This window comes from Rhamphochromis sp. 'chilingali', assembly GCF_963969265.1.
Source record: "Rhamphochromis sp. 'chilingali' genome assembly, chromosome: 8".
Classification (NCBI taxonomy): domain Eukaryota; kingdom Metazoa; phylum Chordata; class Actinopteri; order Cichliformes; family Cichlidae; genus Rhamphochromis; species Rhamphochromis sp. 'chilingali'.
Genome location: NC_137935.1, coordinates 33,639,308 through 33,660,267, shown reverse-complemented (window position 1 = coordinate 33,660,267; position 20,960 = coordinate 33,639,308). Strand labels below are relative to the sequence as shown.

At 41.8% G+C, this 20,960-nt stretch overlaps 1 protein-coding gene across 1 annotated transcript in view; it reads left to right on the top strand.

The window, feature by feature from the left end:
* Positions 1-20,616, top strand: part of farsb (phenylalanyl-tRNA synthetase subunit beta) — a 31,740-nt gene extending 11,124 nt beyond the window's left edge. Inside the window, exons 2-18 of the mRNA XM_080890034.1 lie at positions 580-635; positions 799-953; positions 1,445-1,517; positions 1,640-1,755; positions 6,182-6,332; positions 6,417-6,525; positions 6,723-6,793; positions 6,881-6,942; positions 7,305-7,356; positions 7,458-7,519; positions 8,832-9,039; positions 9,156-9,236; positions 9,375-9,467; positions 9,977-10,094; positions 10,358-10,510; positions 19,146-19,293; positions 19,643-20,616. Coding sequence (XP_080746160.1) covers positions 580-635; positions 799-953; positions 1,445-1,517; positions 1,640-1,755; positions 6,182-6,332; positions 6,417-6,525; positions 6,723-6,793; positions 6,881-6,942; positions 7,305-7,356; positions 7,458-7,519; positions 8,832-9,039; positions 9,156-9,236; positions 9,375-9,467; positions 9,977-10,094; positions 10,358-10,510; positions 19,146-19,293; positions 19,643-20,423 — 2,489 coding nt within the window. The 3' untranslated portion in view covers positions 20,424-20,616. The remainder of the gene's footprint in view (positions 1-579; positions 636-798; positions 954-1,444; positions 1,518-1,639; positions 1,756-6,181; positions 6,333-6,416; positions 6,526-6,722; positions 6,794-6,880; positions 6,943-7,304; positions 7,357-7,457; positions 7,520-8,831; positions 9,040-9,155; positions 9,237-9,374; positions 9,468-9,976; positions 10,095-10,357; positions 10,511-19,145; positions 19,294-19,642) is intronic.
* The last annotated feature ends 344 nt before the right edge of the window (positions 20,617-20,960 follow it).

Sequence of the window (20,960 nt, the reverse complement as noted above, 5' to 3'; positions counted from 1 at the left end):
ACCAGTTTCCGTGGCTAAGATACTGTAAAGCTGACAACATGATGCACTGCATTTACTGTCGTGAGTGTGGAAAGACCATGGCCGGCAATACTGCATTTGTGACTGGTGCTAATACATTTCAAATTGAAATGCTGAAAAAGCACAGTGTATCCAGAAAAAACATTATATGCCGCGATAAATGCACTGCTCAAGTATCCCCTCTCCCCGCTGCCTTTCAGCGGCAGGCAGCAGCAAACAGGTCATCAGAGGAGGCTGAGAGGATGATTAAGTTTTAACATTATCTACGTTATTGGAATTTTACCTAAATTACTTGATTTAGTCAGTAACAAGGAATTAAAAAATGGGTTTCAGTTGGCCAAAAGTGGCCACCATAGAGCCAACAGGAATAACTGCATGTGTAGTGTATATTATTGATATAATTAAGGAGCTGAAGTTGGAAAATTAAAAAAATAGTGAAAAATTGAAGAAATTGAAGTGTACACAAATGGCCAGCATAGAGCCCAGAGGGTTAAATGTGAGCAGGCTGCTGTGACATGTGCCAGTAAATATCTTCTAATGTCTGTCTGCCTTTTGTTTTAGCTGATGAGGAGTTTGACGAGCTTTGCTTTGAGTTTGGGCTGGAGCTGGATGAAATTGTAAGTACATGACATCAAATACGAACAGCTCGCTATTTGTGGTTAATAAAGTAATGCAGTAATGCTCTGTTATTGCAGAGATGTAAGTACAGTTCTTTGATTTGTCTACATTTGTGTCTGAATTCTGGCATGCTGAAGTTCCTCTTCCCCATCTGCTTTACAGACCTCTGAGAAAGAGATAATCAGCAGAGAGCAGGGTGACACTAAGGCCTCAGGAGCATCTGATGTGATCCTGTATAAGATCGATGTACCAGCTAACCGCTATGATCTGCTATGTCTGGAAGGACTGGTTCGTGGACTGCAGGTCTTCAAGAATAAGTGCGTTTCTGCAATTTTTAACAGGCTTAACCTGAAATAAATGACAAGAGATTTATTTATATATCAAGTTTTGTTGCCGTGATTGACCAGCACTTTGTTTTTTTGTTTTGTGTACCGTATTTTCTGTACCATAAGGCGCACTTATAATCCTTTAATTTTCTCAAAAATCAACAGTGCGCCTTATAATCCAGTGCGCCTTATGTATGAATTCTGGTTGTGCTTTCTAACCTTGAACCAATTTTATGTGGTACATGGCGCTCATAAATCTGTAAAAAAATGTTTTAGTACGACTTGTGTAAGCTACGAAGTGCTTGATGGATTGTCAGATGGATTGTTGGAGCATTACAGCTACCGTAGTCAGGAGCCTCGCAGAGTAATCTAGGTCCAAAACTCTGTCCGCTTCAGGTCCCAAAGTCAAACGAACACTGCGGCATCACTGAGAGTTAAAACTGTTCTTCCCTCTAACCGCAGAGATTGTGTTTTTGTTTTAGGTTGGAGGTGCCCCGATACAAACGTGTTAGCCCACTCAGTGGGGAGCCTCAGAAGCTGATCATCACTAAGGAGGTGTGTGGAGATGTTCACAATTATAAAATGTTTAACAAGAAAAAAAATAGTTTGTAACCTAGAACAGGTATCAGTGCGATTTGCCTGTTGACCCTATGTTTGCGGCGCTTCACTCCCCTCAGACGGAAGCAGTGCGACCCCACGCTGTGGCAGCAGTCTTGAGGAACATCACTTTCACACAGGAGCGCTATGACAGTTTCATTGAGCTGCAGGAGAAACTACATCAGAACATTTGCAGGTGAGAGCACACCAACCACCTACTATATATAACATGAATGTGTTTCCTTTAAAAATTTGAGTCTAAATGGCTAGCTGCAGCTACTTACAATGAAAAGACCAACACGATGCTGCCATTACCTCTGACACTTGTTACTGTCCTAAGTCACCTAGTTAGGTAACTAAAGACATAATATACTTATTTAAAAGTACTAAGAATGTTTTTGATTAGACCCAGTAATAAATCTTGCAGAACAACACTTATGTTTTGTGATGATAGTTTTACTCTCATGAAACTCACTGCAGAGCCAAAAATCATCAGGGCCTACGTTGCCTAAGATTGATTTTGCACATGCCTAAGGATGAATTTCGTAAGAACTTAATTGTTTACTTTTTATTGATACTAGATGCTGGATGCTATTTTTTTTTTACTTTGATGCTTTATTTACAAAACAGTGCTGTGGCGTTCTGTAGCCTTCATGGCAAGTGGTCCACATACATTTGCCAGTGAAACGGCACCTTGAGCAAAAACATCTAGGAGCAAGCTTGTCAATAAAAAGTGTGACAACATTAAGCCCAGGGAGCCCCCACTTTTCAAGAAAAAGACCGATAACACAACAACAACAGTGACAAATTTGCTGTCATAATTTAACGTGGAGCTTTTCTGTACACATACAGGAAAGAGCGAAAAGGCGGTGCTGTTAATGAGATGGTGAGCTCAAATAGATTTATTACAGTAACCACTATTAAACCCCTTTACTGTGAAAAAGTTGGCAGGAATCATTCATCAAACCACCTGATTACCAATCTCCAACATGAAGTAAAGCTAATTTTGTAGCTGCTCCCATTTCGTTGCAATTTGTTTTGGCAGAAAGCTACAGAAGTTCAAATAAAATATGCAGAGCTGTTAACCTTGTCTGATACCATGTTTTAATCAAGCAGCTCACTGAGGGCTGTCACAGTGACACCTGCAGCAAGCAGGAGTGAGCCTACAGGGTACAAGACTACATTTATTTAAAGGCTTTTGTGACATTTTATTTTGCAGATGTAGATTAATCTAAAATATGAATACCATATTGTAATAATAAAATTGTATTAACCTTTAAAAATAAACTAGGGTTTGGGTTTTTTTGCATTTCAGGAAAAACAGTAAAACTGAGCCACTGACCTGTGGCTGAGTTAATTATTCACATTATTAACATCTATACCATCATAACAGAAAACATTTCGTAGAATACTGATATGCTCTGTTTTCTTCATTGCAGCCACCACATGCTCCTATGAAGGCTTAGAGACACACACAGTTATTTGCAAGCATGCTTAAATACGCAGACACACACACAAACAGAATCTAACTGAGTGTTTACCGAGTCACGGCACATATATCACATTAGAAAAATCACACGGCACACAACGAAACAGAAATGTCACAAAAAGCATATTGATAACTTTTCTCCGCGCACCAGGTATACTGGAATTGGCTCAGTTTGTTCCCAATATATCATTTTTGCTTTCTTCTGAATCAGAATACTTTATTGATGCCTAGGGGAAATTATTTTTCATTACAGTGCTTTATTATAAACAAACATTAACAAGGACAGACAATACACTAACTAAGAATAGCACAATATATATATATACACACACACATAAAAGTCACTTATTAATAAATAGCTGAAAAAGGAAGAACATGTGCAAGAAGGGTGTAGCTGTTGCAGTAAACTGTGTGTTAAGTGGGTGAGTTGTACAGGGAGATGGCCACAGGCAGGAATGATTTCCTGTGTTGTTCAGTGGTGCTTCTCGGTAATCTCAGTCTTTCACTGAACGTGCTCCTGTGACTGACCAGCATGTCATGGAGTGGGTGGGAGGTGTTCTCGAACATTGTCTTTATCTTGGACAACATCCGCCTCTCCGACACCACCTTGAGGGAGTCCAGCTCCATCCCCACAACATTGCTGGCCTTACGAATCAGTTTATCGAGTCTGTTGGCATCTACGACCCTCAGCCTGCTCCCCCAGCATGCAACAGCACAGAGGATCGCACTGGCCACAACAGACTCATAGAAAATCCTGAGCATTTTCTGGCAGATGTTGAAGGACCTCGGTGTCCTCAAAAAATAGAGACGACTCTGGCCCTTTCTGTAAAGTGCTGTGGTGTTTGTAGCCCAGTCCAGTTTATTGTCAATGTGAACTCCAAGGTATTTATAGTCCTCCACAATGTCAACACTGACCCCCTGGATTGAAACAGGGGTCAAGTGTTTCCTGGTCTTCCTGAAGTCCAGGAAACACTTGACCCCTTCTAACCACTACTTCATGCTAGGGCCTTCATCTGGGTCGGGATTTTCTCCAGGACCCAGGTTAGATTGACTACTTTTTCTTTTCAAATATTTATCTATTGCTATTACGTGCTGCGTTGTCTCACTCACAGCATGACTATTATGTACTTTCTTCAACCCATTTAATTAGAGCAGAGTAGTTATACTGCCCTCTAGTGGAAGAGAATGTAATTGTTCTGCCTGTTACTCACTGATCGCTTGGAATACTAATCAGGTTGAACCAGATAATCTTCCACGGCACACCTGATCATTTCTCATGGCACACCTATGTGCCGTGGAAGATTATCACAGTGGCACAGTGGTAGGGAAACACTGATCTAACTCATCCAGGCCTGGTTGTCTCGAACACGCCACATGGGCATCCACCCAACTGATTTTCAGCCTTTTTGTTGGAGATGAAAATAGAGGCTCCTTTGATGCCTAGGGTTTTTTTTTTCTTTTTTTTTTCTTTTTAACATTTATTCCTAACCATGTGTTACACTTCACATCACATCAGCTTTTGATTGCAAATGAGAGCAAAGTCCTTTCACAATCAGAACATTTGAAAACATTGGTAGTATTAATAAATGTTACATAAATACCAATTCAGCTCAGGTATCAATTTAATACTAGTTTTTTAATATCCTATCTTGTCCTGGGCTGTGGAACTCTACTGTCTAGTAGTTATTGAAACAAAGGAAATTGTTGTCTCGGGGCCATTTGTTGTTGTTTAATACTAGAGATGGCACAATATCACTTTTTTATATCTGATACCAATATCATAAATTTGGATATCTGCCGATACCGATATGAATCCGATTGTGTATTTTATCATCAATAAAACTGTTTTTTTTTTTAAAATATTTTGCTGCATTTTGTAGAAGTTCATACTCAAGTATTAAAAGCAAAACATTAAAGCTATTCTGTTATACCTGTATGCAAAAAATACACTGCACACAAAATATTTCATAGTTCAGCAACACTGATCAATCTAATAAACTTAAACCTACTCCATCCTCACTATTCCTCCCTATTTTAGAGAGTACTTAGGTTGTTTAATATTTCCCCTAACTAATAGGGTTGCCAACTCCCAGCAAAAAAACATAGGGAACCACCGCCCACCCTCTGACTCATGATGCTTAATCGACGTAATCGACTTTAATTTAATGCACATGTAAAAAAATAAAATAAAAAATGCACAGAAATCAATTCTTTTTCTACAATAATTAAATAGATTCAACATCTTTCTTCAACAGAATTGCAGACTGCATAGATGGTACCTTCCTAAAGGAAAAGTACTATAACCTACTAACTATTAGACTTAATAGTTACTATATACAATAATGGACTTGCAGTTTACATCAGATGAAAACTTTGGTTGTAAGATTCAGATAATGATTTATTAAAAACTAGACATTTTAAATGAGAATAAGAAAGAAAAGTATTTCTTTGTGCCCCCCTGTCTCTGTTAATGCCTTACCTGGCCCCCCTAACAAATTTTTTGCTAGACCCGCCCCTGCACAGTTACCTGCACTCAGCTATGTAAAAAAGGATCCTGATGCAGAAAGTAATATTAAATAAATTCTAACAACAGCTTATCAAGCTTAAATGTGCTGCTGTTGTTTATCCGCTCGTTTCCACTTTCTGGCCCAAAGTGGGCGATAAACCAACAAGAGAGACAGAAGGGCCAGTCAGCCGATCATTGATCAGTTTCGTGATTTCAAGTAGCAACAGGAGAGGGAAGAAGAGGCAGTCGCTCTATATATCGGTTGTTAAGCTTAACGTGAGAATGCTTTACAAACATTCAGAGATGAACTTACACACTTGCTTTACTTCTCTGGGATAGCTTTCTCAGAGATGAAATGCCGGTTTGGAAGCACATAGCGAGGCTCCAAATGCTCCACCAGACAGCCGACGGCTCTCGCACAACACAGCCACTCGATCATATGACGCATACTTCTCCGACATGCTAAGGTCATGAGCTGGGTTACACCATGTCGCAAGTTTTGTGAGATGCTTTTATGATATTTAATAGATTAATGGATTACATTTTTAATTTCTCTCCAATATCCGATCCAGTAATTTAGGTTTGTATCGGACCGATACGTAATATCGGATTGGTATGTTTGTGCAGAAAGAGGAGCCTGGTGGCGATTGGGACCCATGACCTGGACACCATCTCTGGTCCTTTCACGTACACAGCCAAACGTCCAGGAGACATCTCCTTCAAGCCCCTCAATCAGACCAAAGAGTACACGGCCACCCAGCTCATGAGCCTCTATAAGGTGAGCAGGTGAATGACTCATTGTGGGTCACACAGGCAGTTTGTAGTTTTGGCTAACTCACTGATGTTCTGCTGATTCCTACAGACCGATAGCCACTTGAGGCATTATCTTCACATTATTGAAGACAAACCTTTGTACCCCGTCATCTACGACAGCAACGGCGTTGTTCTGTCTATGCCTCCTATTATCAACGGTGAGCGCTGTGACCTCGCTCTGCTTTCATTTTCTTTTTTTTTTATTGGAAAATTTGTGTTAGATTAGATTACACAGTATACAATTAATATATTTAGTTCAGAAATGCTCAGGGTCTATAGTTAGAGAAGATTAAAATCGGAAAGTAGTAACGCTTCTTAAAATGTTTCCAGTAAAATGAAGTGCCGTTTGTTTCAGGGGACCATTCAAAAATCTCCCTGAAGACTAAAAATGTCTTCATTGAGTGCACAGCGACAGACCAGACCAAGGTACAGTTGAGAGAAGAAAACAATAAATCTGTCACTTATCACCACTGTCATGAGAAACTGACTTTAACTTGATCACGTTTCCTACAGGCGAAGACTGTGTTGGACATGATGGTGACCATGTTCAGCGAGTATTGTGCTCAGCCTTTCACGTATGTCACGTCTTCCTGAAATGCTGGCTTTGCTGTTTGCAGGCAGACAGTAAATGGGATGTCAGGTCACTTATGCTGGTTCAGGATGGAAGTGGACATGTTGTTGACTGTGTAGTATAGTGTTGTAGAGGTTTACATTAGCAGTGAGTCATATTTTCACTTTTTACCATGCTCTGCTGTGTGATGTGACAGCAGCTGTTTGCCAACAGCTGTCACAGTTTACTGGATATCATTTTAAAAGCCCGTCTACAAGCTGTACTTTATTTCACCAACTTCTTGTCTGTCTGTGTTGTTAAATTCAGCCCGGCTTTGACTTCATTGAATATTACAATTAGTGTGATGTTTTCTTCTTTCTCCCTCAGGATAGAGGAGGCTGAAGTGGTGTACCCAGATGGCAAGACCTGCATATACCCAGTACTGTATCACCCACAGTTATCCGAAATGTGACACATGTGACACTAATTTCTTGGAATGGCTCTTAATTCTTGTCTCTTGATTTTTGGTTTACACTTTAGGAGCTGGCTTACAGGAAGGAGAAGCTGTCTGGTAAATTCATTAACCAGAAAGTTGGCATCAAGTAAGTCATTTATGTATAAGTGTAATTATCAGAGTTTGAGATGCATATGAAACGCATGGATAAAATGCTTTTTAAAAAAAGGGGAAAAAAGCCTTTTTTAAAACTAATAATAAAGCTTCAAAATAAATATCACGTTTACATGTTTCCGATTAACAAAAATTTACGTAAAACAATGATAATCTGAATTTACATTCAGTTCTCGACCTTTACGGCCAATATAGGCCGGTACAGATAAACAGAAAGAAACCCCTCTTTAAAATTCTTTCTGATTTCTTTTCACACTTGCATGTTTCATATTGTCAGATAAATCTTGATATTAAACAACGATAATCTGAGAAAATGTGAAACAGTTTTTAAAGTGATGATTTCCTTAAGTAAGAGAAAAAAGCTTCCCAAACCTACCTTGTTGAATCACAAAAGTTTAGTTCAATTTCAGTAGTCACACTGAGGCCTGATTACTGCCAGATGTGTTGATGCAAACACTTTTTCACAGCACTGTATATTTTTAACTGATATATGGAGAGCAGTTACCTAAAACTGAACAATAGCTGCTGATTGGTCAGTTTTAGGTAACTCATCTTTGAGCAACTTTCCCAAGTTTAAATACTGTAATTTTTAGGTTTAATAGATTTAATAAAAATTTAAAATTGTCAGACATGTCACTCTGATCACTAAAATGTTTAATACAGTGAGGCGGTGTTCCTGTAGCCCCTGTCCATTTAGTAAATATGTCTGGTGTACATTTATTACAATGGTTTAACTTGGCAGATTTACATATGTTCACATTAACCAAGTACAGTGTGTTAGTCTGAGCTGTATGTTCAGTGTGTTTTTTTTTTTTTTTACTCAGGATAAGTTTGATTTGAATTTTAAAGTAGTTTAATGCCTCAGAAGATGCTAAGATCAGTGTTTGAAGGAGACCGATTTGGAAAATTTTCATGACCGAAGCTCAAATGTAGCATCTCCCTTTCCTGGTATGATAAGTTGGTTAACCCTTGTGGGGCTGAGTTCAAAGATCTTATCAGTGATTTATCACATCGTACCAAATTTCAAACATATGTTTAACTATTGATGAACAGATTTGTTCCACTCTGTCAGACTATAAATCCATGTTGGGACCAGTGGGAACTGTCTGTAGCCACGTTTTTACTTTCCATTGAAAAGTTTCAGATCAGTTTATTAGTATATGTTCTTAAAATGATACTCACACTCTGCATTTGAGTCTTGGTACTAAAGCATTTCATGCTTTGTGTCAGCGGACGTTCAGTAACATGAAAAGGCTCACTTTTTTTTTTTCCCCCTCTCCTGACAGTGAATCGACAGAGAAAATTGCTCACCTGCTGACCAGGATGTGCCTGCTCTCCCAGGCTACCGGCGCCGGTGATCAGATTGAGGTCGAGATCCCACCCACTCGCTCGGACATCATCCACGCCTGCGATATCATGGAGGACGCCGCCATTGCCTACGGTTTCAACAACATTACCCGCACCACCCCACGCACCTACACTGTAGCCAACCAGGTAGCTGCCTTTGCTTGTTTTCTATACATGGTGCATTACTGTAAGAAAATGCTGAGTTAATTAAACAATCAAGTGTGTCTAATCAAGCATGTGCATTCTTATGTATTTGTTCACAGTTCCCACTTAATAAACTGACAGAGCTGCTGAGGCAAGACCTGGCAGCCGCTGGATTTACAGAGGCCCTCAACTTTGCCCTGGTAAAAAAAAAAATCATATAACTTTTGTCTTGGTTTGGGGTTTTTTTTGTTTGTTCAGGGTGTTTTTTTTTTTGTTTTGTTTTTTTTTGTCTCTCTTTAAAAAAAATCCTCAAATTTTTTCATCTTCTCTTTCTTTAGTGTTCTCAAGAAGATATTGCAGAAAAGCTTGGGAAGAAGATCTCGGAGATGAGGGCAGTTCATATCTCCAACCCCAAGACTGCTGAGTTCCAGGTAATATACAGTCAAACAAAGAGACAGAAATGAAATGAAGTGTTTTGGGCCTTTAAAAAAGACAAGAGAGAGTCACATTTTTATCCTCAAAGTAACTTAAAGAGTAGATTTTTTATTTTTTTTTATTTTTTTAGCATTAATTGGTCTTTTTAGATTATTATGTGATTGGATATTTACACTGTACAGTAAACGGCAAACAACAGGCTGCAGTGAAATTCGTAAATGTTCAGCATGTCATCTGCAGGTGTTCATTTCACTGTCTGTGTAATGATCTGTAAAAATGTTTCAACTCCAAATAATGTTTATAGGTGCATTTTAAAATGTATCTCCTTAAGTTTAAAATGAAGAAGGTAAAGACTTTTAATGCTGGGATGATTTTGAGAAGTTGAGAACTAATCAGAAGCACAATGTTGTACTGTGATTGTTCCATAAGAGGGCGCCCTCTTCCTCCATAAGGAACTGCAGGCCTGTTTCCAGCTTGACCCGTTTTTTTTTTTTTTCCCCACCAGGTGGCGCGCACCACCTTGCTGCCAGGTCTGTTGAAAACCATAGCAGCCAACAGGAAGATGCCACTTCCCCTTAAACTGTTTGAGATATCAGACGTGGTGCTAAAGGATGAGACCAAAGGTAGGCGTCAACAAATCTGAAGTGATGGAGACAAATTTATTACATGTAGTTGTACAGTTTTGGAAAGATGAAAACTTTCTTAAACATTACAAATTAGATCAAGTCGAATCGTAGTTGAAGTTGATAGATTTAATTAAAGAAGGGTCAATGAATGTTTTAATAAATATACAGGATTAAAAAAAAACTAAAATGTGGCATACTGAATTGTGTGTATTAGCTTTATTGTAGAAACTGTTACTTATGTCTCTCATCCTTCCACCCAGATGTTGGGGCGAGAAACAGCCGACGTTTCTGTGCTGTTTACTACAACAAGAGTCCGGGTTTTGAGGTCATCCACGGCCTACTGGACCGAACCATGCAGCTGTTGGAGGTGAAGCCAGCCCGAGGAGAAGGCTACCACATCCAGACTGCAGATGGTAAGAAGCGTGGAGATGAAGGGGGGTGTGGGCCTATAGGAACGTATGTACTGCCTAGCTTTGTTGGTAAATAACTAAAGACTGGATTTGTAGAAGGCAGAGAAATCCCAGCCACAGATTTCAAACCACGTGATCTTTTGTTTCTGTACAAGCTGTTGAATGAATTAATCCACCTCGTGATGATAAAAGGCAGGTTTTGTTGACATTATGTAAATCCAGTCTTTGACTAGCAGCAACTGCATTGTTGTGTTTGCTATGAGAGCAGCATGTACATGCTTTATTGTGAGGGAACATTTATCATCGCAGTGAGCTACACAGTTCTGGTTCAACTCCACACTGGCTTGCATCATCAGTGGTGAGGGTAACTCCACAGGAAGGATATACAGGAGCTTGTGTATGTATACACAAGGTATAGGGGTGATGTAGTGATTGGCATGGATATGAAAATGGATTGATGGCTTTTTTTTTTTTGAAGTTAGAGTTATGGATTGTGAATAATCGGTAGTTGCTTGGGCTGTTTAAATCAAAAAACACGTCAGGAGTTGCAATCATAGACGGATAACCACGGAGTAATAAATCAGAAGTTATGCTGTAACTTCAGCACATTGTAGGGTCTCTCTGTTTTTATCTTATGTTGTATGATGTTGCATTTTTGAGCACACCATCTGATTACTTGGAAGTCGTGGCCCAAAACTAACATTTAGATCTTTGAGTTATCATTGACAACATGGTTGCCACACATGTCGTCAGACAGGGTTAGGATCCTTTATTTTCCCCATTCTTCATGCTGTAGTGCCTGAGCAGGAAGAACAGGTCTTTGTGTGTGTAAAACTGACCACACACTTTTTTTTTCTCTTTTGCTAGCACACAGAATTGTCAAGTAGCCACCTTCGCTCAATAAAAAGTTAATGGAGAGCATGACCGGGTTTCCCCTCTGGTCTGGGTAGGACTGAACGTGGACAGTTGCTACAGTAGCTTATATTTTCAGTCTCTTCTGGAATAGACTGACCGGCTTCTATTTTCTTTTTCTTTTTTTAAAATGTATTTATTTTGGGACATAAAGAACTGGAGTGAAGGTCAACCCCCGCTTCCTTCCTCACCTCCAGATTGCTCACCAATTCCTGTAAGAAGAGGTTATGACTTATGTTTTATTGTTTGTTTTAGAAAGCTGCAGAGTGAGTTGCATCCAAAAATCTGAAAGATGTGTGGGAAGGATTTTAGAGCTTCCTCACTTAAACATTCTGCTACAGCTGAAAATATGAACAGTGACCGATAATCATCAGATATTTTTATGTTTAGAAATCCTATGTTATTTCAGCTCTGTTATTGATAGTAGACTATTTAGTGAGAAGGACTTGGCTAACATTGTGAAGAGCAGCACTACAGCACATTTAGCCAATGATAACAGTAAAATTTTAACAATGTGGTAATATTAAGGGTCAATTGCTGAATTAAGTCACCCTCACAATTAGTTTTCTCCAGATCCAAAGTCTTACAAGCCCAGTGGCCTGCTGTTTTTGTGCGAAACTACAACTGTTAAGTTGGCTAATGCATCTCATTAGCCTACTTTTACCTTGTGTGTTTAACTCTACATGTGTAATATGTGTTTAAGATATGTAAACGTAACCATCCACAATGATGAGGTAGTTGTTACAGGACAACAATGTAACGGCAAAATGACATCATGATCGACAGCCTTGCTTTTATACAGGAGTGGAACCAGTTGAGTCGAGTCCCCTATTGTCTGTATTATAGAAACACTGCAGATGGGTGGTGCTCCTCTGTAAACCTTTGCCAAACTGTCTGAGAGTAACTGTTTGCAATTGTTTGCAGACAGGTGGCCTTCCACCTGGCCTCCTGTGCAGTCACCCAGAGGTGGAGGTGTGTTGCATCAAATGTGAAAAAATCTAATGAAATCATCAGGCAAGGATTCAGTATCTCTCTCCTTGTGTGTGCAGAGATGGATCTAACACACCACAGCTTCACTTTTTAATCTGTGCCTCATAATTAATGGTATAGTGACTAAAACATTAAAACAACAACGATTCTTTGTTAAGGATATCACTTTTGAAGTTGACTGCATGTAAATCATTCTAATGCACACCATCCAGACCTGGCTCAAATCCACCAGGATGTTTAAGCTGCAGTGCTGCCAATGCATCTACACTTGATGCCAACATTTGACATGTTGGTGTCATCCAGTGTCTCTAACACCTGGAAAATACCAGATACCATTTTAGTGGGAACTCATAACGTGTCATCACTTAAATGACAGTTTTTGTGACACCCTTATTTTTAACACGTGTTATATTACATTCCTTGGTCTACCTGCAAGTCCAGCAATCACATCCCATCACCCTAATAAATCAGTCTAACCCTCTTTCTCTTACATTCATATACATATGGCATTGAACTGTTCCTGTCATCTCTTTGCTCAATAAAAATAAAAGGTGTCACATCAGCGTTGGTTTTTCGGGGTCATGGACCCAGAACACCACTTCACTTCACTCTAATGATGAAATGCATCTGAGCACATTTTCATAGGGATTCTGTGAATGAATGTCACTGTGAATGAAATTAGTCATATTGCATCAGCACTTGAAGCCTGTTGAGAATTCTGCTGACCTTTTATTCTGAAAGGTTCTTTTAATCACAGAGAGCTTGAAAGCAGTAAACTGTACAGTGTGAATGCATTTTCTTCTTCACAGTCCGCTGATATTAACATGTGGTGACACGTGACCAGCTTTGTCAAATTTACTGTAAAGCTAAGTTTGAATGGCAGGTGTGACTCAGTTTCTGATGCAGTTGCTCTGTTCCTATGAGATTGTTAATCAGAAATGTTCGACTGCAGGCCAATCTGTATGCATCTGAGCTGCCCCAAGTTTCCCAGAGGGATTCTCATCCATTCATTTCAGTTTTAGATTCCTCGCCTCTTTCCATTTCCCCCACCCCCAGACCCATATTTTCCTACCTATTTACCTCTCCACCCACCACTTCCGCCCCACCTCTCCTTTGGGCTTTGCAAGGTCACGCTGTAGGATATCTGCCTGTACTGGCCCATTCAGACTGCAAATCAATGGGCTCAAGTATCGGTGGATGAGAGATGAGTGCAGAGAGAGGAGTGGGGAGGATTGAAGGCAGACATGGGAGAGGAACAATGGGGGGGAAACTACAGGGTACAGATAAAAACTTGGGGGTGGGGGGCAGACGAAAGAAGCTAGGTATGAGAGCGTGCATAGGCTGCAGTGTGGAGAGGAGCACAGGAGTCACGTCACCCACTGCAGTGCCGAGCAACGAGACAGACTGGCACATACAGCACCCACCCACGGGTGCTTAGACTGGCCATCTGACAGGCATAAAGTAACACACATACTTCAAACAGGAGCTGAAATTGACATCCTCACAGTTTGCTCTCATGCACAACATACTGGAACACACACTCCCACTCACTCTACCTTCTCCATTTGTTTTTTCCTCTAGTCTCTATGCACCATTAGCCCCACACATGTCAGCATGTCCTTAAACCCATTACAAGGTCGTGACCCAGTCTCATAGCCCACCTGATGCAGACACATGTCCTCAGGATGTGTCCATCAGCAGCTCTGCTGCTCCCTCAGCATCGCTCCCCAGGAATACATGTCAGTCGTGTTTCCACCACTCAGTGCAGAAAGGCGATGAAATGACGAGTCAGGGGAACAGAGGCAGAGCAGAAAACACTTAAATGACAGATGCCCACGTTTCACTTAACAACTGTGTCCAATGCGAGGTCTCGGCCCATTTGTTAGTATCATGTCTTCTATGTTTGTTCGCTTTTTCACCTAGAGCGATCAGTCTGTGTGTGTGTGCTTCACAGGATGAAGGCTCAGTTTAATGACACTAAAGGACTTATTTTCAATCTGTCCTTTGGTTATTGTTCCTGTTTATATGTGGTAATGACACCTCTTACAAAGGTCCTGAGATTTAGGTGACGTAACTCGGTGTTCCAACACAGAAACAAGTGATCAGGTCTGCTTTATATGAAGCAATACATTATACAAAATTACTTGGGCGAAAACGGTGAGCAGTACTAAAAATAACCAAGTAAGCTGTTGTAAATGTGCAACATTTTACAAACCAGGCTCTTCTGTCTATACATACACAGCCTAATATTTTTCCCTCTGTGCTGTAGAGATTTGTCATTGGCATGAGCAAAACACATTATGCATCTGCTATTGACATTAGTTTTAATGGTGATAACAAAACTGTAGACCATCCCCAGCTGTAACTAAGCAATCTCTTACCTAGATTGAATTCATTTTAAGGGTAGAACTATATCATATCTCAGGAATACACACTGTTTATCATAATTAGCAGAAATGACGGCTGAAGCTATAAAAGCAAGACCTGGAATAAGATTCGGTGGATTTTTAACTCATTCACAAGTTCTCCTAAAATGTGGAATTAAAAGCAGGGAAAAGCCTCAAAGAACATAAAAGTGATTACTGAAATTCATTTGATGAAAGTTATATTGGTACTAATTTCAGATGTGCACCTGCTCACACAGTGAGGCATTCATTGCAGTTTGCTGCTCATTAAATTGATTAAGAACTTCTCTCTAAATAAAATAATGGTGATAAATTGTCCAGTTGGACTTGTTGATGATGCGCCGATCTAACCGCAGCTTCCGCTGAAAGCTCCACTGCAAGTTGGAGGAGAGGGGGCGGAAAGTGGCGGGGCTCAAGTGTGGGGTTTTCATTGACTGATTGGTTATTTAAGATGTACCCGAGCTATTTATGTAGTTGCCATGGCATCCTGTTCACGGTGCAAGAAGATAAGATAAGATAAGATAACCTTTATTAGTCCCACACGTGGGAAATTTGTTTTGTCACAGCAGGAAGTGGACAGTGCAAAAGTTATGACGCAAAAATTAGAATACAATAAGAATAAATACAGTACACAGCTGTACAGAATAGAATAAAATAATATACTATATACAGTAGAATAAAATAGAATAAAAATATACAATAAGATAAAAATAGAATACGAATGCTATATACAACTGAGTAAAAATACAACGATGCCAGAAAAGATTATTGCACTTAGTGTTATTGCACATGTGTGGATGTGTGTGTTTGTTCAGTTAAAGTCTTTGTTGTGGAGTCTGACAGCAGTGGGGAGGAAAGACCTGCGAAATCTCTCCGTCCCACACCGTGGGTGCCGCAGTCTCCCACTGAAGGAGCTGCTCAGTGCTGTCACAGTCTGCTGCATGGGGTGGGAGACATTGTCCAACAGGGATGACAGCTTAGCCGCCATTCTCCTGTCACTCACCACCTCCACTGGGTCCAGAGGGCATCCTAGAACAGAGCTGGCCCTTCGGATCACCCTGTTCAGTCTCTTCCTGTCCCCAGCAGAGATGCTGCCGCCCCAGCAGACCACACCATAAAAGATAGCAGAAGCCACCACAGAGTCATAGAAGGTCTTCAGGAGTGGGCCCTCCACCCCAAACGACCTGAGTCTCCGCAGCAGGTACAGCCTGCTCTGCCCTTTCCTGTAGAGGGCGTCTGAGTTATGAGTCCAGTCCAGTCTGTTGTTCAGATGAACACCAAGGTACCTGTAGCTGTCCACAGCCTCAATGTCCATACCCTGGATGTTCAGTGGTTGCAGTGGAGAATGCTTGTGCCTGCGGAAGTCTACCACCAGCTCCTTGGTTTTACTGGCGTTGATCTGGAGGTAGTTCAGCTGGCACCAGTCCACAAAGTCTTGAGTCAGTCCTCTGTACTCCTTGTCGTCCCCATCAGTGATGAGGCCGACTATTGCAGAGTCATCAGAGAACTTCTGCAGGAAGCACTGGGTGGAATTGTGGGAGAAGTCTGCAGTGTAGATGGTGAAGAGGAACGGAGCCAGAACCGTTCCCTGTGGGGCCCCCGTACTGCAGACGACCCTGTCCGACACACAGCCCTGAGTCCTCACATACTGTGGTCGGTCGGTGAGGTAGTCCAAAATCCAGGTAGTGAGGTGATGGTCCACTCCAGAGTTCTCCAGCTTGTCCTTCAGAACCGAGGGAAGAATAGTGTTGAAGGCACTGGAGAAATCAAAGAACATGATTCTCACAGTGCTTCCAGCGGTCTCCAGGTGAGCGAGGGAACGATGTAGGAGGTGAATGACGGCATCATCCGCGCCAATGCCAGGCTGGTAGGCAAACTGAAGTGGGTCCAGTGATGAGCTTGTTAGGCGCCGAAGCTGAGCCAGGACCAACCGCTCCAGGGTCTTCATCAGGTGGGATGTCAGAGCCACCGGCCTGTAGCTGTTGAGGTCCTTGGGGCGTGAAGTCTTTGGCACTGGTACAACACAGGAGGTTTTCCAGAGCTGTGGGACTCTTCCCAACCTCAGGCTCAGGTTGAAGAGGTGCTCCATCACCCCACACAGTTGGTCCGCGCAGGACCTGACGACCCTCGAGCTGATGCCATCTGGGCCCGCTGCCTTCTTGCCATTAATCCTCCTCAGTTCCCTCCTAACCTGGGTGGTTGAGAGAGACAGGCTGGAGCCTTGTGTTGAGTGTGTATTGGATGCTGTTGTTGGGGGTGGGGGGGAGTGAGCAGGGTGAATAGAGGAGGTGTGAAGTGTCTGAGGTGTCGTGTCGATGACGTGTGAACTGACGCAAGCACATTCCACTAATTTAACAGGCACTGAAATAACTGCTCGACGTTTTCTGCTCTAGCAGCCCAACACGTGTTTGAAAGCTCGTGCATTTCTGTCGTAAGCCTTCGTCCACAGCAGTGATGGAAGATCTAAGCGGTGGGCTCTGGAACCCATTAGCAAGGCAGCGTGGGAAGAAGCGGTGCACGATGGGAGAATGCCGTGTCTGTGTGAGAGTGTGTGGGGCTGTAGTCATAGCAACCCCTGTATCTTGTTATCTCCTGACAAGTCCGTCTTTCAGTCAGTGTTTTTTTTTTTTTTTTTTTTAACAAAGTGAGCAAACGCCTCTCACACAAACAAAAGTGTTTTCATATTTGTGTCGATGGCGAATTTTTCTTCCCATCTGGAGCAAAGTGACCTTTTTTTTTTTTTTTTTTTTTTTGGTGAGTCCAGATGCTGACACACTTTCCGCATCATGTCTGAGGGAGACTAAGCCAATTATGGTCAAATGGCCTCCAGTGGTGGTTGTTTCAGAGTAATGACCCATGACATTTTCACATAAATGGTGTTCCTTTCTGTGCTTTATCATTGATCAGTAATAAACGGTAAGAGTCAAGCTCATACTCAGTCCAGAGGGCTGTTTTCAGTTTTTGAAGTGTTTTTTTTTTTTTTTTTTTTTCTTCTTCTCAAGGGAAAAAAAAAGATGCACAGGAAGTAAAGCCTTTCGAGGTTTTGGCTTTATTCTTATCAGCTAACCAGTGATAATGAACGTGGGTGAACAAATTATGATCAAGGAACAAGAAAAGCTGCACAGTGTTGCCCACATGCTGCACTTGACTCATGATCATTGTAATGTAAAGCAGGAGAGACACAAAGCATGTCCAAGGAGCTGGCAAAACGCCTCATTTGGAGATGTTGCAACTATGGCACAAACAGGATCCAAGAAACACCTAAATCATCACAGTTGGGTGTTTAGATAGTAATACAGGTGGGGGGGACAAACAAAAAAACAACTGCTTCACAGTAAGGTACGAAAAGCTTGTGGAGGTGATAATTGTCCAACAAAAGAGGTTGCTCTCGCGGGAGCTCAAGAGTCTGGACTGTGGCAAGAGTATAAGTTGGTGCCAGGTGTAGGTGTTAGTAGCCAAGACCTGGGAGTCTAATTTAAGCTGTTTTATTTGTGAGCAGAATCCAATCAGGGCAGTGGACCTTCAAATCAGTTTTATTTATCTAACCCCACTTCAATCATTTTATATATTGTAATGTAACAAATGTTTCAAAAATACAAAGACGAGACAGAAGAAAGGAAAAAGTTTGACCATCTTTAAAAAATTTACCCAAGGGTAAAACCAGTGAGAGACTGGGACTAGGTGGAGGGCCACACTGATGAGCTTTCTTTAGAAGCTGCTTGGTACCGCCCTTCACAACAGTCCCAGTTGTGGCCCCTTGGGTAGATTAGTTGGCCACCCCTGCCCTTTAGGATGTTTCAGTAATTGTAGCTGGTTCGTTGTCTTGGGCTAAAAGATCAGATGCTCCATATGCTTCATTTTTCCAAGTTTTTTTTTTTTTGTCACTGGACACAATCCTGCTTCATTGCTGCCCCCGGCCTCACATTTTTAACCATTGTCACATCTTAAGAGACGAGGTAGCCATTCTGGCCTAAACTCTGACCATTATTCTTAAAGCTTCCTTATGTGGAAATTCTCCTGCTTTTTACTTTGGCAGCTATAATTCAGAATTACTGTGTCATGAATGTCATGAACATTCACACTGTATTATGAACAAAATTGGCCATTACTAAAGAACACGTGTATATTCATGATGGCAAAGAGGGCCATTGTCTGTATTGAACACGTGGTCTGACTGTTAGAATCAGTCCGTTGGTTTTTATTAGGAGAAAGCTAAGCTGCCTTTTTCTAAAAGAAAAAGATAACTGTTGCAATGTTTTCTTCTAAAATAGCTTTAACAAGAAGGAAGTGGGGCCAAACTGTTAACTTTATTTATTTTTTCCCCCTTTCAGATTCCACCTTTTTCCCCGGTCGCTGTGCTGATATCTTTGTCCGTGGAAAGAACGTCGGGCGTCTCGGAGTGCTTCATCCAGATGTCATCAATCGCTTCGAGCTGACCATGCCCTGCTCCGCCCTGGAGATGGACATCGAACCCTTCCTGTGATTTTACCTTCCTAAACCTAAAACCATATATAGCTGTTTGTTTGGTGTATGTTACGGGGGTGTGCTGCCGATGATTGTTTTAGTTGGTTAATCAGGAGACAATACTGTGCGGAACTGTGTGGAAACATTGTTTTATATAAGAGTAACAGGGCTGTTTTTACTGAAGTCAGAATAATTAAAAATTAACAACACTCCACTGTGTTTGTAGCATGTGTTTGTGCGTCTGTGTGTGGGCTTGCGCATGCATGCCTGATCTTAATTTAGCCTATTTGTGCCTTGGGGTTAGTGCATGGTAATTAAACTGAGTGACTCATTACCTGTTGCTCTGTTGCCTTGGTTCTTCCAGTGGCCACACCGCTGAAACTCCCCTCACACGCGACGTTCCCATGAAAGAAGTCATCAAGCACAGGTTCCCCACACGAGATGAATCACAGCAGAGCGCCCACTCCCGCCTGACTTCCACAAAAACTGTGTTTGGTGACGTGAGCACACAAGTGGGCCTCGAAGCTCTCAGTGATTTTCTGGCTGACAAAAGCTACATCGAGGGCTTTGTGGCATCCCAAGCTGACATGATCGTGTTTGACGCCATCCCCTCTCCTCCCTCACCGACGCTCTGCCACCTCTGGCGCTGGTACAACCACATAAACTCTTTCCAGACAGACAGAGCTCGTCTTCCATCAGCCAAGAGTCGGTATGTCCTCCCAGCTACTCCCCTGGCCACGCCAAATGATGCCAGCGACGAGGAAGACATCGACCTTTTTGGGTCGGACGATGAGGCAGAGAGCGCAGAAGTGGCCAGAATCAAGGAGCAGCGTCTTGCCGAGTACGCCGCCAAGAAATCCAAGAAGCCAGCTCTCATTGCCAAGTCCTCCATCCTGCTTGACGTCAAGCCCTGGGACGACGAGACGGACATGTCCAAGCTGGAGGAGTGCGTCCGCAGCGTCAGTATGGACGGGCTGCTGTGGGGGCAGTCCAAACTGGTGCCAGTGGGTTACGGCATCAAGAAGCTCCAGATAGGATGTGTGGTGGAGGACGATAAAGTGGGCACTGATATGTTGGAGGAAGCCATCACCGCCTTCGAGGAATATGTTCAGTCTGTGGATGTGGCTGCTTTCAATAAGATCTGAATCACTGAGACAGAACAGTGCCATCTGAGATTTTGTGGACTTGGTGTAAGCTGGGCGATAAATGCAATGTTCAGTTAATATTCCAGCATCACTGTATTAAAGAGGCTAATGCTCAGGTGCTTCATTTCTTTATCCTTTGATACAAGTCCAAAAGGGTTTTGCCTTCAGACACAATTAAAGCCATTCAAACTTGTGACTTGAGTGCTCTGAATCTTTGTTTTTTCCACATGTCATCTGCACCTGTTTATACATTACTAACAAATAAAAGAAATTTGTGAAGCCAGTGGACTCCTGTAAGAAAACAAGTCATGCAGACATCAATCTGCACTGTACATGAAGTCTGACAGGTGCTCTCACATTCTTTTAAACTCTACTGTAGCAAAGGGAGCTTAACTGCTTCATTCCTGCACTAGACAAAGTAACCAGGTGTAACCTGGTGTAACAGATTGCATGCTCTAACCTGCTGAGAGGACAAAGGTGGGTTCGGCTGAAATTAACTTGTCAGGATTCAGTTATACTGGATTTGGTATGAGCAAA